The following is a 22,382-nucleotide window of genomic DNA, read 5'->3' on the forward strand; positions in this document are numbered from 1 at the left end:
AATAGAAGGGGTCAGGGAGAAAATGAGGAGATTTTAAGAGGAAGGGCAGGGTATGGAAGAAACTAATCACAAACAATACAAATTCCAACCTTGGGGGGAAATAGGAAGTAAGAAGTATGAAGAAAAGTCTCAAAGTAGGATTAAAAATGGGATCAGAACAGGAGCAAAAGAATAGAAATAGGTATCATCTTTTAGGTAGCACAAGCATTAGGTAAATTTCTCTCTTACTGCCTTGTTCTTTACTGTAAAAAGAGAGAGAGGGCCAGGAGTGAAAAAAAAAAAAGAAAAAAGCAATAGTATCCAGGAAAGAACACCATTAAGAAGCTTAACACTGAATATGATGAACCCACCAAGGAGAAGGAAAAAAGATAATGGAATGTAATAGAAAACAATTCAATATATTGGTCACAAGAAACTCACTTGAAACAGAAATTCACACAGAAGTATTGGAGCAGAATTTCCTAAACAGTGGTATTAATCATGATTTCAGACAAGGATGCAGTAAAAACAGAAATGATAAAAAAGAGAATCAAGGAAACTATATTATTATGATTAAAGACACCACAAATACCAAATCCCCATTAATACTTATACATACAATGAATAGTATAGTGTCCAAAAATTAAATTAATTACAGACAGGTATAGACTTAGAAAAAGGCTTTGAATAATTAGAAGTACTAGATTTCTAACAATTACTTCATTGAGAAAGAAGGGAATGTATATATTTCTTAACCATGTCATATATAAATATATACATGTATTGATATCTACATAGGTAGATACTAAGTAACTTAATACTAAAAAATTAGTGAGTCAGAGAACAAATCAAAGAAACAGTGGACAATTGTATTAATTAAAATGACAAAAACAAGAAATAAAGCAAAACTTCTGAACTTTAGCAAAAATTTAGACAAAGACATATTTCTAAAGATTTTCATCAAAAGAAAAAACAAATCAATAAATTCAGATGACTAAAAACTAGAAATGCACCAAATCAAAATCCCTCAACACAAAAAGATAAACAAAATTTGTTAAAAAAAAAAAGTTGAACTAACAAAACTAGAAGCTGCTTTTTGGACAAAAATAAAATAAATGCACTTGATTTTTTAAGAAAAAAAGGAACACCAAATTGTTCATATCCTAAAGGGGAAAGCAGAATTAATGATAAAGAAAAATTAAAGGAATACATAATTATAAATATGTATATTTAACATATATATTAGTGATATGGCATTAAAATTGATGATGGAGCTACAATGGATAAATACAAAATATAAAATATCCTGGTTTAACAAAGAAATCAATTTTTAAACAGTCTATCATAAAAAAGCAACTGAGAAAGCCACAAGTGAACTCCCAAGAGGAAAAAATCCAAAACTAATTGAATTACAAGTGAATTATATAAAATATTTAAAGAATAGTTAATTCCAACATTACATAAACTACAATAATAAAAATGGCACCCTTCCAATTTATTTCTATGATTCATTTATGATATTATGATATTAATAGGGAGAGACAAAATAGAGAAAGAAATTTAAGAGAAAGAAATATACCTAATATTGCCACAAAACATTAAATATTAGCCAACAGACTATTACACCATATTAAAAATCATATACCATGACAATGTTGGTTTTATAACAGGAATTGAGGATTGGTTCAATATAACAAAAACTATAGCCATAATAATTATTAATGTCAAAAATTATAAAAATGTCATGATTAGTTGAATAAATGCTGATAAATTTCAACACATTTCTGTTAAGATACTTAGGAACAGGGGGCAGCTAGGTGGCGCAGTGGATAGAGCACCAGCCCTGGAGTCAGGAGTACCTGAGTTCGAATCCAGCCTCAGACACTTAATAATTGCCTAGCTGTGTAGCCTTGGGCAAGCCACTTAACCCCACTGCCTTAAATAAAAAAAGAAGATACATAGGAACAAAGATGGTAAAGGGTAGCTACCTTAACATCTGTACAAAGACTAGAACACTATAGATTGGAAAAAAGAGGCTTCTTAGTCATGAAACTTTTTCTTTCAAGGATAACAAAACCATTGTCAGAAAAAAAGTCAACTTAAGTATTAAAATGGTAAAAATGATTTAAAAAAGGAAAACAGCAATTTTTAGAGGGACTTTGGGGAAATGGTATATTGGGGAAGCTGTAATTTGATCCAGCTATTCTGGAAATCAGTGTGGAACTGTAACCCTATTACCCCAAAGAGATCACAGAAAAAGGAAAAGGATACAAATGTCCAAAAATATTTAGTGTAATTTCTTTTTAAAGTATCAAAATAAAAAATTAAGGGGGGAGAATGTGCTTAACAATTTTATATTATATGAATGTAATGGAGTATTATTTATTGTGACATAAGAAATATAAAAAATGATCCACTTCAGAGAGACTTGGGGATTTCTGAATGAACATATGAAGAGGGTTTTGAGCAGAATCAGGAGACCAATAGATATAATAAAAAACATTATTAAGAAAAAAATTCTGAAAATTTTAAAAATTCTCACCACAGAATGACACTATTTTATAGGTAGAAAAAGAGGAAAGTCTCCCTTTCACCTGAAAAAAATCCTTGAAAATTTTCTCTGCAAAGAAAAGTAGTATTAGATAGTCCATATAACAAATGATCAATGAATTACCTTGGTACTGGGCGCTGAATCCCTTCAGTCTATGGTTGCCATCAGATGTGAAGTGAAGACGGAGCCAGTTCTTACTGCTGATAACTGGGGGAGGAAGGCTGGCTCCAGTGAACCTAATAAGATATAAGATGCAAAGGATCAATGAATGTGTGCATAGATAATACAATCTTCACTGAGTAACTCATGATGCTAACTAGGACAAATATTCCTCACTTAGGAGATCCGTCACTGAGGCAAAGGATAGCTGAAGGAAGAAACTTGGAAACTACCTTTGTGACATTCCCCTAAGTGATACAGGCCATCATAAGAAATAAAATACCAAAACCACAAACGTGCATAAGAATCTGAGTGTACCCTTATACCACTGGGTCATCACTGGTGCCCAGTGTGCCAACCCCCTATTTTCTCTCACCCCTTCCTGTCATTCTGGACCAAGACAACACTGTTCCTCTCCAAGTACTGAAAGGTCTCCGATACTCAAATGGACTTCTTTTGTAAGTCAATATTTATTTAAGTGACTTATATACGAGTGTTAACTGATGGTTAAATTAAAAATGAACAGCAATCAAAGAGTCCCTATCCCTTAGAAGTTTATATTCTAAATTATAATTTATCATTTCTTTTATATTTTATCTTTCTTTCTCATGGATTCCCCCCCCCCTTAGTTTTAATTCTTCTTTCACAACATTTCCACTAATGTGGAAATTTGTTAAATACAATTCTACATGTACAACCTATTGATTGCTGGCATTTGGAGTCATAAGGGGAGGGAAGTTGGTAGAAAAATGTGGAACTCAAAAATTTGTGACAAATGTTGAAAACTATGGATGTAATGGGGGTGGTGGAACTAACTAAATAAAGGAGTGAATATTATAATTTATCCTCCATACTGTCAGCTGGCTAATATATTGAGAGCACAGTTCTGATCTAATCATTTTCTGACTTTGTGAGAGTCTCTTTATTTCTTTGCTGGTGCTGTTTTCATTAAATTTTAATTCCTCATCTAGTTTTGTTTTGGTTTGGTTTGGCTTTTTGCAAGGCTATTGGGTTAAGTGACTTGCTCAAGGTCACACAGCTAAGTAAGTATTAAGTGTCTGGAGCTGAATTTGAACTCAGGTCCTCTTAATCCCAGGACCAGTGCTCTACTCAATTTGCTGCTTAATTACCCCTACTTTTAGCTTTTGAGAGTTTTCGTACTTTAGGCCCTACCCTAGTTAACCAATAACTAATCCTTCTTTTCTGGATAACCTACTCTTTCAGCTTTAGTAAGCTGGCCTCTTCAATTTCCCCCACATTTCCTTTCCCTCCACAACCCTGATTCTGTTATTCTACCCTCCTCTTGAATATTCATTGCTCTCTTGGTATGTATATCAAAATGTTTTGAAGTGGGTTCTCTTTTCTATATTGCTTAATACTTAAAAAGCTTCTTCTTTGCTTCACTTATCATTGATTTCATGGGCATACTTCCAGTCTCCCCCAAGTAACAATCTGTCATATTTTATAAATTCTCCCTTCCCTCCTCTTCTACATCAAGGCTGAGTAACAAGCAATGCCATCATTAGTTAGATAAAACTAAAAATTTTTAGATAGAAATAATTTCATTAAGAAAAAAATTCTAAGAAAGGGGAAAGGAAGCCAAACTGATGTTAAATAAAAGATACAAGGGAAAAACAGAAGGAGCATACTTGGAACCATACAAAACATGTATCTCTGGACATAAAAGATGAAACCAAAATTTCTGATGTTTAAAAAAAATTCTGGGCTCAATAGAACACTAAGGAGGATTCACAGGTGCCAACATATGAGAGAAATCATGCAAAAAAAATATATTATGGGTGGTAAAATCCTGTAGAAGGATGCAATAACAAGGATATGAAATACATAGTGAGTAGATCTGATCCAGGCAGTTAGGAATGTGTGCTAACCTTTTATTATTATCTATTCAAATGTGATAGACTCATCAAACTCACTATCATGCCATACTTTTGCTGATTCATATAGAAATGAAAAACGTTCATGGACAAAAAAGGTCTACATTTTACTCACTTTGATGTTCTGGGTAAGAAAATAAAAGATCTGAGTGTACAAGTGATATTTGCATTAGTCACTTAAAAATATTTGAAGACCAGGATCTGCTTTTCTATACAATAGCTTACAATAGCATTACAATGGGCACCTCACAGGCCATAATGTGCATCTGATAACCATCAAAATCAGTGAGTTTCAAAGCAGATTTGCTGTACTGCCTTTAAATGATTTAAAAAGAATTTCCTGAAAGGTCAGGTTTGAAAAGGAAATGCATTAGAAGAGGAATATATTAATTCTCAGTGATAATTTTTTTTTTTCCTTTTATCCAGTACCAAATATTTCCTGCCAAATTTGGGCCAAACACAAATTTCACAAGGGGTTAATTAAAGCTGCAGTTTATGTCAATTTCTTCCTATCTTATAAATGAAGCTAAAACAACTAAATAACAAATGCAACTTACAAAAAGACATGTATTTTTTTCAGTAATGTGCTCTCACACTGAAGAGCTAATTCACTGGGGAAATTTTTCTAGGGAGTGAATACATATAACTCAAAAATAGTATTAATGACCTAAGATGTCTAATAAACCTGTGTATACAATACAAATAATAAAGTGATCTTGAAATGTTGACTCAGAAGGATCAACACCAAAGAGGCATTACATTATGGAATGAGACTCAGAACTACTGTATTAAATACAACAATGGAGTACATACCTTTTTATGTAAAAAAGTTTAAAAAGCACATACCTTTTTAAAAAATAGAAAAAGGAAGTAGCTTTATGCTAAACATAAAATGAAACAGGGTGAAAGCAAACAATAAAGCATATGAATGGGAATAAAAAAGTATAAACAAGCTAATACAATGTTACAGTATGTTGTAAACTATCTGGTCAGACAGAGTATTAAGATAATATATTACAAATACATTTACAGATGAAGAAAAGAAGAAACCTAACAGACCTGCCCAAAACCTCTTAAGTAGTAAGCATGATCCTCCAGCTTCAGAACCAGTGTTCTTTCCATCTTAATGGATTTTCTTCACTGGATAACATCAAGCAGAAACTATATGGCCACTTATCAGATATTATAGAATAGAATTACTTTCAAGTATGGATTTCCTTCCAATTTTTAAATTCTATAATTTTTTATGATTTCCCTACCTAGGAAAATAGCATTTTTTTCTGGCATATTTTCTGCATACATCTAGTAACAATGAGTTTATGAACTTTCTCAAGTTTTCTTTATTAATCCCAAGATCATTCCTTCATGACAGTTTGGTTCTTGTCTGTGACTGAAAGTGGGTGGCAGAGGCAAAGATTGACAAAAGGGCAAATTTCCTAGTAATCAGGGCTATCCAGAGGAAGAGGTACTGAACTAGACAGTCTCTTTAGATGCATCATCTTATGATCATTTAATTCCCTATTGACAGCCTATTCTACTTTTGCAGTACTTATTCTAATTTTTAGTAAATTCCCTCTGCCCCCCATTAAATTAAATTTTTTTTTGCTATTCACAACTTCTACCCATTGTTCCTGTTTCTATCCCCTGCATGAAAACAGAACAATCCTAATCCATTTCCCATATAATAATGCTTTCAAAAATGTGAACTAATTATCATTTCCCGCATAAGTATTCTCTTTCTCCTGCTTGAATATTACTTCATCTGAGGTCCTTCAGCTGAGTCTCATATATTTTTTCTACTGAATTTCATCTTATTAGATTCAGTCTATTACCCTTGCTGTTATTCACTCCATTATCCACTGTTAACTATCAATCCCTCCTAGTTCTTTTAATGCAAGGACAATCAGTTTGTATTTTATCCTTGAAGCAAAAGGAAACCACTAAAGATTCTTGAGACTGGTAGTCACATGTATGTAGGAAGATTATTTTGATTGTTGAATTGTGAAAGTTTTTCCCAATTCCTCTCAATTCTATTGCCTCCTCCTTGTAGATAATCTGTAATATAACTTATTTATATATAATCATTTGTTATCTCCATCAAAATGTGACCTCCTTGTGAGCAAAGACTGTCTCTTATCTTTCTTTGTAATCCTAACAGAAATAGAGGGTTTTTTCCTTCATTAAATGACATTAAAGATACATTATCATTTGCTTTGCTGCTCTACCCTAAGGACTACTGGTCCCATTTGAATGTTAGCTCCTGAAAAGTAGGAACTGCTCCCACTTTTCCATTTATAACCCCAAATTACTGCTTGCATGAAATAAGAACTTGGTACATTTTTCATTCATTAATTCATATGAATAGAAAAAGGAGAGAGGGGGTGTATGAATAGAATGCATGTAAGGCAAATTAAGAAGGAAGAACTGATAGGATTCAACAAAAGATCAGATATTGGGGAAAAGAGGATAAGGACAAAGGAAAAATCAAAGATAATTCTGTGGTTGGGAAACTAAGTTACTTGAAGAATGGTGCTATCCTTAATAGAAGTAAAGAAATATGGAAAGATAGTTTTAGGAGGAAAATCATGAATAATATTTTGTATTGTTTTTTCAAATAAGATATTACATGGTCTATATCTAGCAAATAGGTGGTGATGGATAAGAGCTCAGAAAGAAAGAAGTCCAGATATGTATGTGTATGTGTGTGGGTGTGTGTGTATGTGTGTGTGTGTGTGTGTGTGTGTGTGTGTGTGTGTGTATAAATCTGTATATTAAGAACTGATGAGATTGTAAAGAAAGAAAATTCTCCTACAAGTCCCTGTTCCTACTGGTGAGCTCTTCTCAGACACTATTTTGGGGAAAGACCCAGAACAACAATTACTCATTCTCTTAACTTTTCCGTGATATTTCTTTGTAGTTACCTCTATCACTCCTTCCCAAAACCCACTCCTGCTTTTGTGCATGGTTTCCCCCATTAGCATTTAAACTCATTATACTCAAAGGGCTATCAAACAGTGCATTACCTTTGACCAGCAATACCACTATACTTTCTGTTTCCCAAAGAAATGAAAGATAATGGAAAAGGACCTATTTGTAAAAGAAGTTTTCTAGTTAAAGCTCATTTTGTAGTTAAAAAAATTGAAAATTGAGGGGCATCAGTTAGGAAATAGCGAATAAATTGAGGAATATGATTGTGATGAAATACTCTTGTGCTATAATAAATGAGAAACAGGATGATTTCAGAAAAAAAACTGAAAAGTCTTATATGAACTGATGCAAAATAAAGGAAGCAGAACCAGGAGAATATTGTACACATTAATAGCAATATTGTAATGATAATCATCTGTGAAATACTCAGATACTCTGAACAAGAAAATCATTAAGAAAATTCCAAATAACCAATGATGAAAAATACTGTTTCCAGAGGCAGAGCTGCTGAAACTCTTAAGTACAGATTGAAGCCTACTTTTCAGTTTTATTTTTCTTGATTTATTTTGTGTGTTTTCTTTTACAACAAAGCTAGCATAGAAATATGGTTTCTTTGCCTGCACATATAATCACTATTATAATTGCTTGCCTACTCAATTGGGTGGGAAGAAGAAAAGGAAGTACTCAAGTTAAAAAATGTTAAAAAAAATTTACTTGAAATTGAGAAATAGTTAAAATAAATAAAGACATACTGAATGGTGGGGAGAATGCAAGTTCCTTGAAATCAAAGGCTGTCTTTTCCCCTGTATTATTCTCCTCATTGCTATCCTTTTGTATTCAAGGAGTACCAAAATGAAATGATGTTGTCAAAGTGTGCACAACTGTGACTAATCAGATCAATATCCACTTGAAAGGATCTACTACAGGTTGGGCACAAATAGTCCATATGAACATTTGAGATGGAGACATTTCTCATTTTGCACATTTCACATTTCTCTTGAGCTACTACTTTGCTCATAGAGTGTAGTGCTTTCTTTCATGTGGGCACACCATACTGGATAAAACTATGCAAGTGTCTCACATGTCTCACAATTAATTCCAAAGTTTTTCAGAAAGACTTTGAAAGTGTCTTTGCATCATTTCTTATGACCTCTGGGTAAGTGCTTGTCTTATGGAATTCTCTGTAACATAATCTTTTAGGTAAATTTATGTTTGGCATTCAAAAGATGAGGGCAGCCCATCAAAGTTGCAAAGTAGACTTTGAATGCTTGGCAGTTCAGTCTAAGAAAGGACATCCCCATACAGTACCTTATCTTGCTGGGTGATCTTCAAATAATTCAAATGTAAGTAATTCAGTTTCCTTCAATGGTACTGGTAGGTTGTCCAGATTTCACATACAAAGAGTCATATTTTCATTTTGATAGGCAACCTAAAACCTCTTTTCTCTCATACTTTCCTTTGGAGCCTTCCAAACCCTGAACTAGGTCTGGCAATGAGTATATCAACTTCATCATTTTGCATATCCATAGAAAGGATACTATCAAGATAAATGAACTTAGTGATAGCATTCAAAATGTCTCCATTTGAGTAGGTGGGAAAAGTGGGACATTATTACACTGCTGGTGGAGTTGTGATCTGATCCAACCATTCTGGAGAGCAATTTGGAAATATGCCCAAAGGGCTATAAAGCTATGCACACCCTTTGATCCAGCAATACTATTACTGTATCCCAAAGAGTTCATAAGTAAAGGGAAAAGGATTCACATATGCAAAAATATTTATACATACCTATCAGATTGGCCAAGATGAGAAAAAAGGAAAAAATGATCAATGTTGGAGAGGTTGTGGGAGGACTGGAATATTGATGCATTGCACTACCGGTGGAGTTGTGAATGGATCCAACCATTCTGGAGAGCAATATGAAACTATGCAAAGAGTAATAAAAATGTTCATTCCCTTTGACCTAGCAATTCCAATTATAGGGCTATATCCAGAAGAAATAAAAAAATGGGAAAAGTCCCATATATTCCAAAATAGCTCTTTTTGTAGCCCATCAATTGGGGAAATGGCTAAACAAGTTATGATACATGAATACTATGGAATATTATTGTTCTATAAGAAACCATAAATGGTCAGATTCTAGAGAAACATGGAATTGCTTAGAATATCTGATGCTGAGCAAAAGGAGTAGAACAAAGAGAACATTGTACTCATTGACAGCAACATTTTGAGATGATCAACTTTTATGGAAGCAGCTTCTCTCAGTATTTCAGAAAGGTAAGACTGTAGTAGACCAGCTATGGACAATGTTAACCCCATAAAAAAACAAAAGACAAAAGACAACCCTTCAGAATCTGATGAACACTTTATAAAAATTGTGTTTTATGTATCTCTTTCCCATAATCCTAATTCCTTATACCAAAAATGACTAATCTGTAAACATGTTGATCAAAAATATATATGTACAGGGGCAGCTAGGTGGCATAGTGGATAAAGCACCGGCTTTGGAGTCAGGAGTACCTGGGTGGGTGGGAAAGGAAGGTGGAAGGAAATTTTGTAACTTAAAAATATACATGTGCATATGAATGGAAAAAATAGACCAAAAAAATATTTATAGCAGTTCTTTTTGTGGAGGCAAATAATTGGAAATTGAGAGGATGCCCATTAATTGGGGAATGACTGAATAAGTTGTGGTATATGAATGTGATAGAATATTATTGTTCTATAAGAAATCAGAAGCAGACAGATTTCAGAAAAACCTGGAAAGATGTACATGATCTGATGCTGAATGAAGTGAGCAGAACCAGGAGAACATTGTCCGCAGCACCAGCAACATTATGTGATGATCAACTATGATAGACTTAGTTCATTTCAAAGACAATTGCAAAAGACTTGTGATGGAAAATGACATTCACATCCAGATAAACAACTATGGAATCTGAATGCAGACTAAAGAGTACTTCTTTAAAAGTATTCTTGACTTCTTTAAAATATCTTTTTGTTTTCTCATTTGCATATTATTTCCTTTTGTTCTGATTCTTCTTGCATATATAGTATGTTTAATCTAATTTTCCATGTATAATCTATATCAAACTATTTGTTGTCTTGGGGAGGAGGGAGGGAAGAGAAGGAAGAAGAAAATTGTGGAACTCAAATCTTTTTTTTTAACCTTTATATTTTTTATTGATACATCTTATTTTGACATTGAAGACATATCTCAATGAACACTCAGATCAACTCCCAAATAGAACCCCAAAAAACTAGTAAACAAAACTGACCAATAGGAATTGAGAATTATAGTACTTGCTATTTTGCTTTTATGGTTTATAACCTGGGTACAGAAAAGAAGTATGTGCCCTAAACACTTAATAAGTTGGTACCAAGGTTTTTCATTGTACCTGACCTGAGGGGCTTTTGATCATCAATGTTACATTTACACTGTTGTCAGATTATAGGATCATGGAATTAATGACAGAGGATATCTTAGGGGTCATATAGTCTAATTCTCCATTTTACAGTTGAGAAAAGTTAGACCCAGAGAAACTAAGTGATTTGTCTAAGAGCACACAGATAGCAGATTTAACCCAGGTCCCAAAGTCAAATTTACTTCTTTTTCCTTTCCACTATAACACTTTTGCATCATCTTGTTCATTTTATGGTTATGCATACATTCTTTCAATTCTTCATTTTTCATACAATTTCTATATTTTCATTCCTCCATCATATATATATATATAAAACACAACTTTTTTGGCAAGTGAACTTTAATTTATTATTACTATTACTACAATAATTTTGTTATAAGAATAAACATAAACCCCCCCTCCCTCTCAAGAAGATGAGAAACCTCAAGGAAAGAGAGAGAGAGAGAGAGAAAGAGAGAGAGAGAGAATGTATTTTAGTCTGTGTTCAGATTCCAATGGCTCTGTCCCTGTGGTGAGTTGCTTTCTTTATCATAAATCCACCAGAGAAGTTACTCCAATATTTTTCCCACAGTTGCAATTACTAGCTGTACCTCCACTCTATTCCTCTCCACTCTCATTTATTTTATTCTCTCTCTCCTTTCATCCTGGCCCTGTCCAAAAGTGTTTTGTATCTGAGTACCCTCTCCCTTAATCTTCCCTCTCTTCTATCACTATTCCCCCTTCCCTCCCCCATTCCCCCTTATTCCATCCCTTTCTTCTCATTTTTCTCTAGGGTAAGATAGATTTCCTCACCTTATTAAGTGTGTATGTTATTTCCTCTTTGAGCCATCTCTGATGAGAATAAAGCCTCATTCATTCTCCTTTGCCTTCCCCCCTTTCCACTCCATTGAAAAAAGCTTTTCTTAACTCTTATGTGAAATTTCTTAGCTTCTTCTTCATCTCCTCTCCCTTCCTCCCAGTACTTTCCTTTATCATCCATTGACTCCATCATTTTTACTATATTATAACATTAGATTCTGCTCCTTCCTATGTCCTGTCTATATATGCTCCTTCTAACAGCTTTTATAAATGAGAAAGTTCATATGAGTTGTCAATATCTTCTTCCTGTGCAAGAATATAAACAGTTCAATATCATTAAGTTCCTCATAGTTAGTCCTTCTATTCCACCCCCACCCCCCCCATGGTTCACCATAATCCTATACTTAGAGATCAAATGTTCTGTTCAGCTCTGTTGTTTCAATAGGAAAGTTTGAAAGTTCCCTGTTTCGTTGAAAGTCCATCTTTTCCCTTGGAAAAGGATGTTCAGTTTTACTAGGTAGCTGATTCACAGTTGTAAACCAAGATCTTTTGCCTTCTAGAATAACATATTCCAATCCCTATGAGCCCTTAATGTAGATGCTGCCAGATCCTGTGTAATCCTGACTATGGAGCCTTGGTAGTTGAATTGTTTGTTTCTGGCAGCTTTCATAATTTTATCTTTGATTTGGGAGTTTGGGAATTTGTCTATAATATTCCTGGAAGGTTTTCTTTTGGGATCTCTTTCCAGAGGTGACTGGTGAATTCCCTCAATTTCTATTTTACCCTCTGCTTCTAGGATCTCAGGGCAATTTTATTGTATTATTTCTTGACAAATGAAGTCTAGGCCCTTTTCCTGATCATGGTTTTCAGATAGCCCAATAATTTTTAAATTATTTCTTCTGGATCTGTTTTCAAGGTCAGTTGTTTTTCCAATGAGATATTTCACATTTTCTTCTAATTTTTGGCTTTGTTGGAAGTTTTATTTCTTCCTGATTTCTTGCAAAATCATCAGCTTCCTTTAGTTCCATTTCATTTGAAGAAGTTATTTTCTTTAGAGATCTTTTTGATCTCCTTTTCCAGCTATCTAATTCTGCTTTTAAAGGCATTCTTCTACTCATTTGCCTTTTGTTTTGCTTTTTCAATTAGGCCTAAACTTGTTTTTAGCATATTATTTTCTTCAATTTTTTTTGTACTTCTTTTACCAAGTTGTTGATTTGGTTTTCATGATTTTTCTGCATTGCTCTCATTTCTCCTCCCAATTTTTCCTCCACCTCCCTTAATTGCTTTTCAAAGTCTTTTTTGAGCTCATCCATAGTCTGAGCCCATTTTCTATTTCTCTTGGAAGTTTTGGATAGGGAAGTTTCGATTTTGTCATCATCTGAGTATGTGTTTTGATCTTCCATGGGACTAAAGTAATTCTCTATGGTCAGATACTTCTTTTTCTGTTGTTTCCTCATTTCCTCAGCCCAAGACTAATTTACAGAACTTCCAAGGTTTTGGGTTTTTTTTGACACCCCACTGGGACCTTTAGTCCTCCAAACTCTTATGCTCTCTTGCCTGTGCTTTGATATGTAGATGACCACCTCACTTCCCTCTGCCCTGGAGCTGTAAGGGGGCTCCTGCTTGGCTATCTTAGTATGGAAGTCCAAACTGCAACTTGGATCTGAGTGTATGAAAACAGCAGAGTCCTACCCTAAGGAGAGCAGAGAAATGTTTGCAGTCTTCCATGACCCCCTGAAAGACTGTGTGTTTTGCTCTGGTGGTGCAGGCTGCTTTCTCCAGTTCTCACTGCAGGTTCTGCGGCAGGTGCACCCTCACTCCACAATCATTGTGGTGTAGCAGAATTCTTTCCCTTCTCCTTCAAGCTGTTTCAGGGCTATTCTGTGACTGGGGCCCTCCCCAACTCCCCAGTCCTGGTGAAACACACCTTTCCTGTGGAACTTCTAAGTTATCTTGGACTGGGAAAATGTATCATTCAGTCCTTCTGTGGGTTCTGCCCCTCTAAATTTTGGCCAGAGCCATAATTTGTTGACTTTTGGAGTTTGGGGGGGAAGGAGTTCCTGGGAAATGCTGCCTTCACACCAGCATCTTGGCCCCTCGGAACTCAAATCTTACAAAAGTGAAGGTTGAAAACTACCTCAACAATGCAACTGGAACAAAACACACAAAACCAAAGGAAAACAAGATGTCTTCATTTGCTATAACTGATAGTTCCATGTATGGGTGGTTTAGTGCTGGCTAGTAGAGAATCTCTGTTTTCTTGGTTTTGATTGTGAGAAAGTTGATTTAATGAGTTATGACCTCCCCAATTCTTTTTTTCGACAAATATATTTTATTTTACAAATTACCTGTTAAGAAAGATTTTAAATATTCTTATGCATATTTATATGTTACATAATTCCCTTCATTCTCACTTTCCAACCCCTCCCCTCAGGGGCAAACAATCTGCTGAATATTGTACATATAATTTGTATTTAACATGCTTACAGATTAGTCATTTTTGTATGAGGAAGTAGGACTAAGGGGAAAGAAAGAAAACCATGAGACAGGAAGGAAAACATAAGAGAAATTTTTAAAAAGAGAATATAGTTTTCATTCAGATTCTGTAGTTTTTTTTTAAATTTTGTTTTGTTTTATTTTTCTTCCCCTGAATGTGGATAGCATTGTCCATAATAGGTCTCCCAGAGTTGTCCTAACTCTCTGAACTGCTAAGAGCAGCTACATCTATCAGAGTTGAACAACTCACAATGTTGTTAATTTGTAAATATTCTCATGGTCTGCTCCCTTTACTCAGCATCAGTTCCTGTAATTAATTCCATGCTTTTCTAGAACCTGACCATTTATTGTTTCTTATAGAAAAATAGAATTCCATAACAATCATATCCCATAACTTGTTCAATTATTCCCCAAATGATGGACATCTCCTCAATTTCCAATGATTTATTCTGGATATAGCTCTAAAATTGGCATTGTTGCATTAAAGGGTATGATCAGCTTTATTATTCTTTGGGCATAGTTCCATATTGCTCTCCTGAATGGTTGGATGTGTTTACAACTCCACCAATAGGGCATCAATATCTAAATTCTCCCACAGTCTCTCCAACATTGATTGTGTTTTCCTTTTTGCTATCTAAATCAATCTGATATATGTAATATGGTACCTCATAGTTGTTTTAATTTACATTCCTCTAATCAGCAAAGATTTGGACCATGATTTCATAAGATTATATATAGCTTTAATTTCTTCATTTGAAAACTGCCTGTGTATATATTTTGACCACTTATCAACTGGGGAATGGCTTGTAACCTTATGTATTTGATTCAATTCTCTCTATATTTTAGAAATGAGACCTTTAGCAGAACCCTTAACTGTTTTTTTTAGGTTTTTGCAAGGCAAATGGGGTTAACTGGCTTGCCCAAGGCCACACAGCTCGGTAATTATTAAGTGTCTGAGACCGGATTTGAACCCAGGTACTCCTGACTTCAAGGCCGGTACTTTATCCACTATGCCACCTAGCCACCCCCAGAACCCTTAACTGCTAAAAATTGTTTCCTAGTTTTATGTTTTATTTCTAATCTTGGTAGCATTGGTTTTATTAGTGAAAAAACTTTTTAATTTAATGTAGTAAAATTCATCTACTTTGCAATTTATATTGTACTCTATTTCTTGTTTGGGCATAAATTTCACCCCTTTCTATGGATCCAACAGTGTATTTCTTGATCTGTTAATTGGTCTAAGATATTGTCTTTTATGTATAAATCCCATACCCATTTTGACTTTATTTTGTATAGGGTGTCAGATATGAATCTATACCTAGTTTTTACCATACTATTTTCCAGTTTTCACAAAAAGTTTTGTCAAATATAGAGTTCTTATTCCAGAAGCTGATGTCTTTGGGTTTGTCAAATAGTAGATTGCTGTAGTAATTTACTACTTTTCTTTTGAACCTATCCTAATCTACTGGTCCATTACTCTATTTCTTAACCAGTACTAGGCAGTTTTGATGACTGCTGATTTATAGTATAGTTTTAGGTCTCATAGAGCTTCTTTTACATTTTTTCATCCCTTCTCCTGACATCATTGACCTTTTGTTGCTCCTGATGAATTTTTTCTAGTTGTCTAAAATAGTTATTTGGTAGTTTGATTGGTATGGTCTGAATAAGTAATTTAATTTTGGTAGATTTATCATTTTTATGATATTAAGTCAACCTAACCATGAGCAATTGACATTTTTCCAATTGTTTAGAGCTGACTTAATTTGTGTGCAAAGTGTTTTGTAATTGTGTTTTATGAGGGAGTTCATCCCATTCATATTTACAGTTAAGATTACTAAATCTTTATTTCTTTTCATGCTATCTTTCCCCATGGGTAATTTTCTCTTTCCTTTCCTCTTATTCCTCCTCTACCCATGCTTTTCTCCCTTTCCCTGTTAATATTTCTTTTAAATTTTAACTTTCAGTTTACTTTAACTTATATTTTCACCTTCCTTTTATCAGTCCCTTCTTTTCTTTCCCTTCTTTCCCTCTCCATTTCCCTTGTAGGATAGGATAGACTCTTAAACCCAATTGGGAATGTATGTTTTCCACTTTGTACCAAATTTATTGAATTTGACTTACCCAAGTGTTCACATCCTCCTTTTTTTCTGGCTACTGTAATAGGTCTCTCTACTATTATGGGTACCTCTTCACCTGCTATTATTTATCCATTAATACCTAGCCTTCTCCTAGTGTAGTCCTTTGTGTTTTTTTGCTTTAACCCTGACTTGTACTTACATCCTTTTTGTAAAAATTTACTCCTTTTATCTGAACTGATAGAAGTACTGTCAATCAAAATACTATTAAAACACAATCAGAAAAAGATTGATTAATTGCTTGATTGATTGATAAACTCAAGATGCTATCAAAAGTTGAAAGATTGCTTGATAGATTGGTAGGCAACTTTGCCTCATAGTCATAGAGTCCCTTCCCCCTCTTCTATCTCATTAGATATATACTTCTCGGGGCAGCTAGGTGGCATAGTGGATAAAGCACCGGCCTTGGAGTCAGGAGTACCTGGGTTCAAATCCAGTCTCAGACACTTAATAATTACCTAGCTGTATGGCCTTGGGCAAGCCACTTAACCCCATTTGCCTTGCAAAAAACCTAAAAAAAAGGTATATACTTCTCAAAGGTCATGAATTGCATCAAATTGTAATCACTTTATACCTTACCCCCTTTTCAAGGACCCTCCATGGACATACAATCCTCATGAACAAAAATATCATGCAAAACCAAATCATTTCATGAACCATTTGTTAATCCCCCCCTGCCCTGTCAAACATACTTCCTCCAATTGTAGCCAAAGCTTCAAGCAAAGTATATCTCTTCATGATGATTTCATGTCCAGTCCTTCTAAGTATACTCTCTCCCTCCATCTCTATAGTACTCCAATCACAGGCTTTTAGCCCTCCCCAAAGTATACTCCCCCCCCACTCTTCCCCTTTAGCTCCCCAACCATTGTACTTAAACCTTTATTATCTAAACTACTGATTAAGATAAGATCATTTCCTAATCTCTTTATGTCCAACTCTTCTAAGTACCTTCCCACCCCCTCTGCCCCTATGGTACTACAAGCCTGTAAGTTTCTAGTAATGTAAATTGGCTTCTGATTTAATTATATCTACTCTCTAAGTAATCTAAGTACTGGGACACCCTGAAGGTTTCCCTTAAGAACTTTAGCATTTATTGTAAGGCATGGGAGACACTGGCACAGGATCATCCAGCATAGATTGCCCTGATAAGAGAAAAGTGCTGAGGTCTCTGAGAAGGTCAAAGGAAACATGAGGTACACAGTTGGTTGGCTGATTGGCTCTTGTCCTTCATTATCAAAGAAGATCAACATGACATCTCTATGTTTTAGACAAATTATAGTGTGTCTGACTATGACTGATTAGACCAGTTCAATCTCAATGATCTACTATAGTTTCAGCACAAATAGTCAATGTGAACACATTGGGTGGGTACACTAAACTCTCATATGTCACATTTCCTTTGAGCTGCTTAAATTCTGCCTTCCTCATAGAATGCAGCACCCTCACAGATGAGGGCACGCCATGCTGGATGGTCCTGTGCCAGTATCTCCCATGCTGTACAATCAATTCTAAAGTTCTTCACTGAGACTTTCAGGATGTCTCAGTATCACTTCTTCTGACCTTCTTGTAAATGCTTGCTCTTAAGGAGTTCTCCATTAAATAATTTTCTTGACAAGTGCATGTCTGGCATTCTAACAATGTGTCCAGGCTATCATAGTTGCACTTTCTGTGGTAATGTTGGAATGCAAGGCAGTTTAGCTTAAGAAAGAACATCCTTTCTCCTGCCAGGTGATCTTCAGAATTTTCATAAGACTATTTAAATGGAAGTGATTCAGTTTTCTGACATGGTGCTGTTAGTTTCACAGGCATATAATAAGGAGTTCAGCACAACAGCTCTATAGATCTTCAGTTTGGGAGTAAATCTAATACCTCTTCTCTTCCGCTTTAGAAGTTTACCAAATACTGAGCTAACTCAGGCAATGCCTGTGTCAACCTCACTGCCAAGGTAAGTGAATTTGTCCACAGTACTTAAAACTTCTCCATTTGCTTTAAGTGATGGTTCCACGTATGGATGGTATGGTGCTGGCTGATAGAACACCTGGGTTCTCTTGGTGTTAATTGTTAGACCAAAGTTAGCACAAGCAGCAGAGAAATGATCTACATGCACAATCATCTGCAAAAAGATCACACACCAACACTCCCTCCATGTTGGTCTGGGCTTGTAGTCTCTTCAAGTTGAAGTATTTGCTATTGGTGTGGTAGCTAACCTTAAAGCCATGTTCATCCTCAGTGGCATCTCTGCCTTGGTTGAATATAAATGTTTGGCTTAGAGAGGATGAGTCTATGATCAGTCCAGCACTCTGCACCACAGATTACCTTTATCACTCTCAGATCTGTCTGTCTCATCTTACAATCACATAGTCTATTAGATACCAATGTTTGCTACAAGGGTGCATCCAGGAAGTTTTATTGCATTTAGGTAAATGGAAGACAGTGTTTGGGATGAGATCATGAAATGTGCAAGTCTTCAGTAGTAGATGACCATTGCTGTTGCTGATTCCAACTCCATTTCTCCCTAGGACTCCTTGCCATGGCTGGTAATCTGAGCCTACTGTAACATTAAAGTCACCCAGATTTTTTTTGATACATTGATGGATAAGGGCTTCCAGGTCTTCATAATTTTTTTTAACTTTATCAGTGTTCATCATGGTGGGAACATAGGTACTGATGATGGTGGTATGGCATTTTCCTGAAAGTGGCAGTCTCATTGTCATGAGTCTGTGTTTCATTCTTTCTGATAGGCATTCAAGAATGTTTACTAGATAATTTTTGATTGCAAAACCTACCCCACCTTCACCACTCCTCAGTTCCCCTTCATTGGAGCTACTTCAGAAAAACATGTATCCAGCTCCAACTTCAGAAAGCTGCCTTTCATTTGCCAGCCTTGTTTTACTCAGTAATGCTATTTAGATATATCTGCTGAGTTCTCTTGCAACAAGAACTGTTCATCTTTCAGATCTATTGGATCTTATGTGTTTTCTATGAGTGGGTTTATATTTCATGTATCAATGGTAAAAGGAATCTTCTTTGAAGAAATTTTTTAGTTTTTTTTATGTCTCAACTGCACTGTGGGATCCACACCTGCTGTGATAATCAGGACAGGGTTAGGTAAGCAGACAATTTTTATGACACCTTTTCTAGCCCCTTCTTCAAATCAGAAGGTGAGCAGCATGATCCTTAAAAGGGCTGCTCAGTAACTCACGGGGCTACCAAATTTCACTGCTCTTTTCAGTGGGAAAAGGACACTATGGCCTGGGCCACCTGTGTGCAGTGTTGTGACTGCTGCTCCCAATATATCTGCACCGGCTGCTTAGTCACTTGCCTGTCACCACAGGACTTTGAAGAAGAACAGTTATGATTGATGTCTTTTGCTGCATGCATAAATTGTATTTAAGTGAGGTAATGCTGCATAAAGTCATCACCTCACTCTCTCTTCCAAAGTCATCAAGATCCAGCATAACAAGATAAAGACAACTGGTGATGGCTCTAGATGTAGTGGATGACCTTGGTATCTTTGCTGTCTAACCAAGTTTTAAGTGCTCCACAGCACCTGCTTCAGCTGACTTCATGGCCATTGAAACAAATTGTTTTCTTCTGCCCATTCCATGAGTAGATTTCATATGCTTAGGGTGGACACCCACCACTATTCATTGATGAGTTTGATACTCCTTTGGTTATCCTCAACTTGGTTTAGCTCCACCTGCCAAAATGGTTTACCAGGGTGTGGCCACTGTGCATGCTTCAACTTCTTGGAGTCACAGGTGAGAGTTAGGTGGCTCTGGTGGACATCAAAGGTGGAAAGTAGCCATGAAAAGGGCTGGGCATCCCTCACACCAAGGTACTAGTCTTCCTTAACACACCCTATATGCCACATGAGATATATAAGGTGAGAGTAGATGCTCACCTAGACTATTTGTACCCAACCTGTGGTAGAACATTTTGAGTTTGATTGGTCTGATCAGTCAGTTAGATGCATTGTAATTTGTTTCAAACATGTCCATTTGGTCTTCTTCAATAACAAAGGATAATAACCAACTATACCCATAACTTTTAAGTATAATCTCTTCAGCCATGTTCAACCCTTTAACTATCTTAAGAAAAATACAATGCTCCAGAGCTACATGTATTATGTTCCCTTATAGAGTTATATACACTTTAATGTTCTTGACTAACATTGCCCCCCCTCCTCCTCCTTTCAATTTACATTTTGATGCATCTCTTGGGTTTTGTATTTGAAAATTGAATTCTCTGTTCAGTTCTGGTCTTTGCATCAGGAAATTTTGGAAGTCTTTTATTTCATTGAACAACCATCTTTTCCCCTGACAGAATATGCTGAATTTTTCAGGGTAGTAAATTCTTGGTTGTATCCAAGACCCTTTGCCCTCTAAAATATGATATTCCAGGACCTCCTATCCTTTAATGTTTAAGCTGATAAGTGCCATGGAATTCTGATTGTGCTTCCTTTGCATATTAAATTGCTTCTTTTTTGACTGCTTGCAGTATTTTCTCTTATTTGAAAATTCTGTAATTTTGCTATATAGTCCTTGGAGTTTTTATCCTCAGATCTCTTTCTGGAGGTATTCTATGTATTCTTTCAATGACTATTTTGTCTTCTTGATCTAGTATATTTGGACAGTTTTTTTCTGATAATTTCCTGAAAGATATTTGCAAGGCTCTTTTTTGATCTAGGCTTTCTGGTAGAACAATAATTCTTAAATTATCTCTCTTGAATCTATTTTTTCAGGTCGTTTGTTTTTCCTAATTGTACTTTATATTTTCTTAATTTTTTTCAGTCTTTTGACTTTGATTGAATCTTGGTATTTCATAGATTCATTGATTTCTATTTGTTTAATTCTAATTTGGGGGGTTTTATTTTCTTCAGTTAGCTTTTGTACTTCCTTTTCCAGTTAGTTAATTTTACTTTTTGCTGAGCTGCATTCCTTTTCTAGTTGTTCAATTTTATTTTTTGAAGAGTTGCATTCTTTTCCCACTTGGTTATTTTTACTTTTGAAGGAGTTGATTTCTTTGGTCAACTTTTCATAATTTTTCTTCATGACCCTCGTTTCTTTTTTCCATCTTTCTTCTTCTTCTCTATTTTTAAATTATTTTTTAAGCTCTTCTATGAGGTTTTGGATTTGAATCCAATTCATACACTCCTTTGAGATTTCCCATGTAGGTATCTTTTCACTGCTTTCTTCTTCTGAGGTGGTATTTTTTATCATCTTTATCTATATAGTAGCTTTCTAAGGTTAGGGCTCTTTCAGATTTTTTTTTTTTGCTCATTTTGATTGTTTGAACTCTGTTCCTTGGGTATAGGAGGTATAGACACTAGTTTTTTGTGCTGGGACTGGGATCTGATCCTTGGCTTATCATTGGTCAAGATATTATTCATGTAACTCAGGCATTGCCTCTCTGCCAGTGCAGTGATCTGTTTCCAACCCAGTCTCATCATTTGTCCCAGGGTTCCCAGGGTTCAGATTTTGTCTGGGTTGAGACCCTCCTGGCTAGCTTACTATTTAACTGCCTGCTATTTAACTGGACTGCACTGTGCCTAAAAGCCTCCTGCTGACTTTCCAGGTTTCTCACCAAGCTGGGCTTTGCTTTCTCTTCTCCCTCCTCTCTCATCCCCCCCAAGAGACTTCACTGAAGATCCTCAAGAATGTTTGTAATTGAAAACTTATTTCAATCTGTTCTTTTTTTGGTGGAATCTGCAACTTTTATGTGTATGTAGAGGCTTCATTTAGAGTTGTGTACGGGAAAGGTCTGAGAGCATACCAGTTTCCCCTCACTAGCTTGGCTCCACCCAGATAAGTCCCCTCCTGCCTCAAATTCAAATCATTATTAGCAAACTCAGTATGTTTTTATAAGAGGTAGTGATTGTTAGTAATTAGAAATATATACTCATTTAATGATACATATTTAGTCAGTCATCAAATAAGGTGTATAACAATAAGTAATACATTAATCCATACTTTATATAAATTACATAGTCATATAGTCAAATAAGAACATGTTA

At 35.3% G+C, this 22,382-nt stretch overlaps 1 protein-coding gene across 1 annotated transcript in view; it reads right to left on the reverse strand.

Moving 5' to 3' along the window:
* Positions 1-22,382, reverse strand: part of LOC141508065 (CUB and sushi domain-containing protein 2) — a 619,633-nt gene that overhangs the window by 432,257 nt on the left and 164,994 nt on the right. Inside the window, exon 4 of the mRNA XM_074216347.1 lies at positions 2,654-2,766. Coding sequence (XP_074072448.1) covers positions 2,654-2,766 — 113 coding nt within the window. The remainder of the gene's footprint in view (positions 1-2,653; positions 2,767-22,382) is intronic.

The sequence above is a fragment of the Macrotis lagotis genome, chromosome 1 (genome assembly GCF_037893015.1).
Source record: "Macrotis lagotis isolate mMagLag1 chromosome 1, bilby.v1.9.chrom.fasta, whole genome shotgun sequence".
Lineage (NCBI taxonomy): Eukaryota > Metazoa > Chordata > Mammalia > Peramelemorphia > Peramelidae > Macrotis > Macrotis lagotis.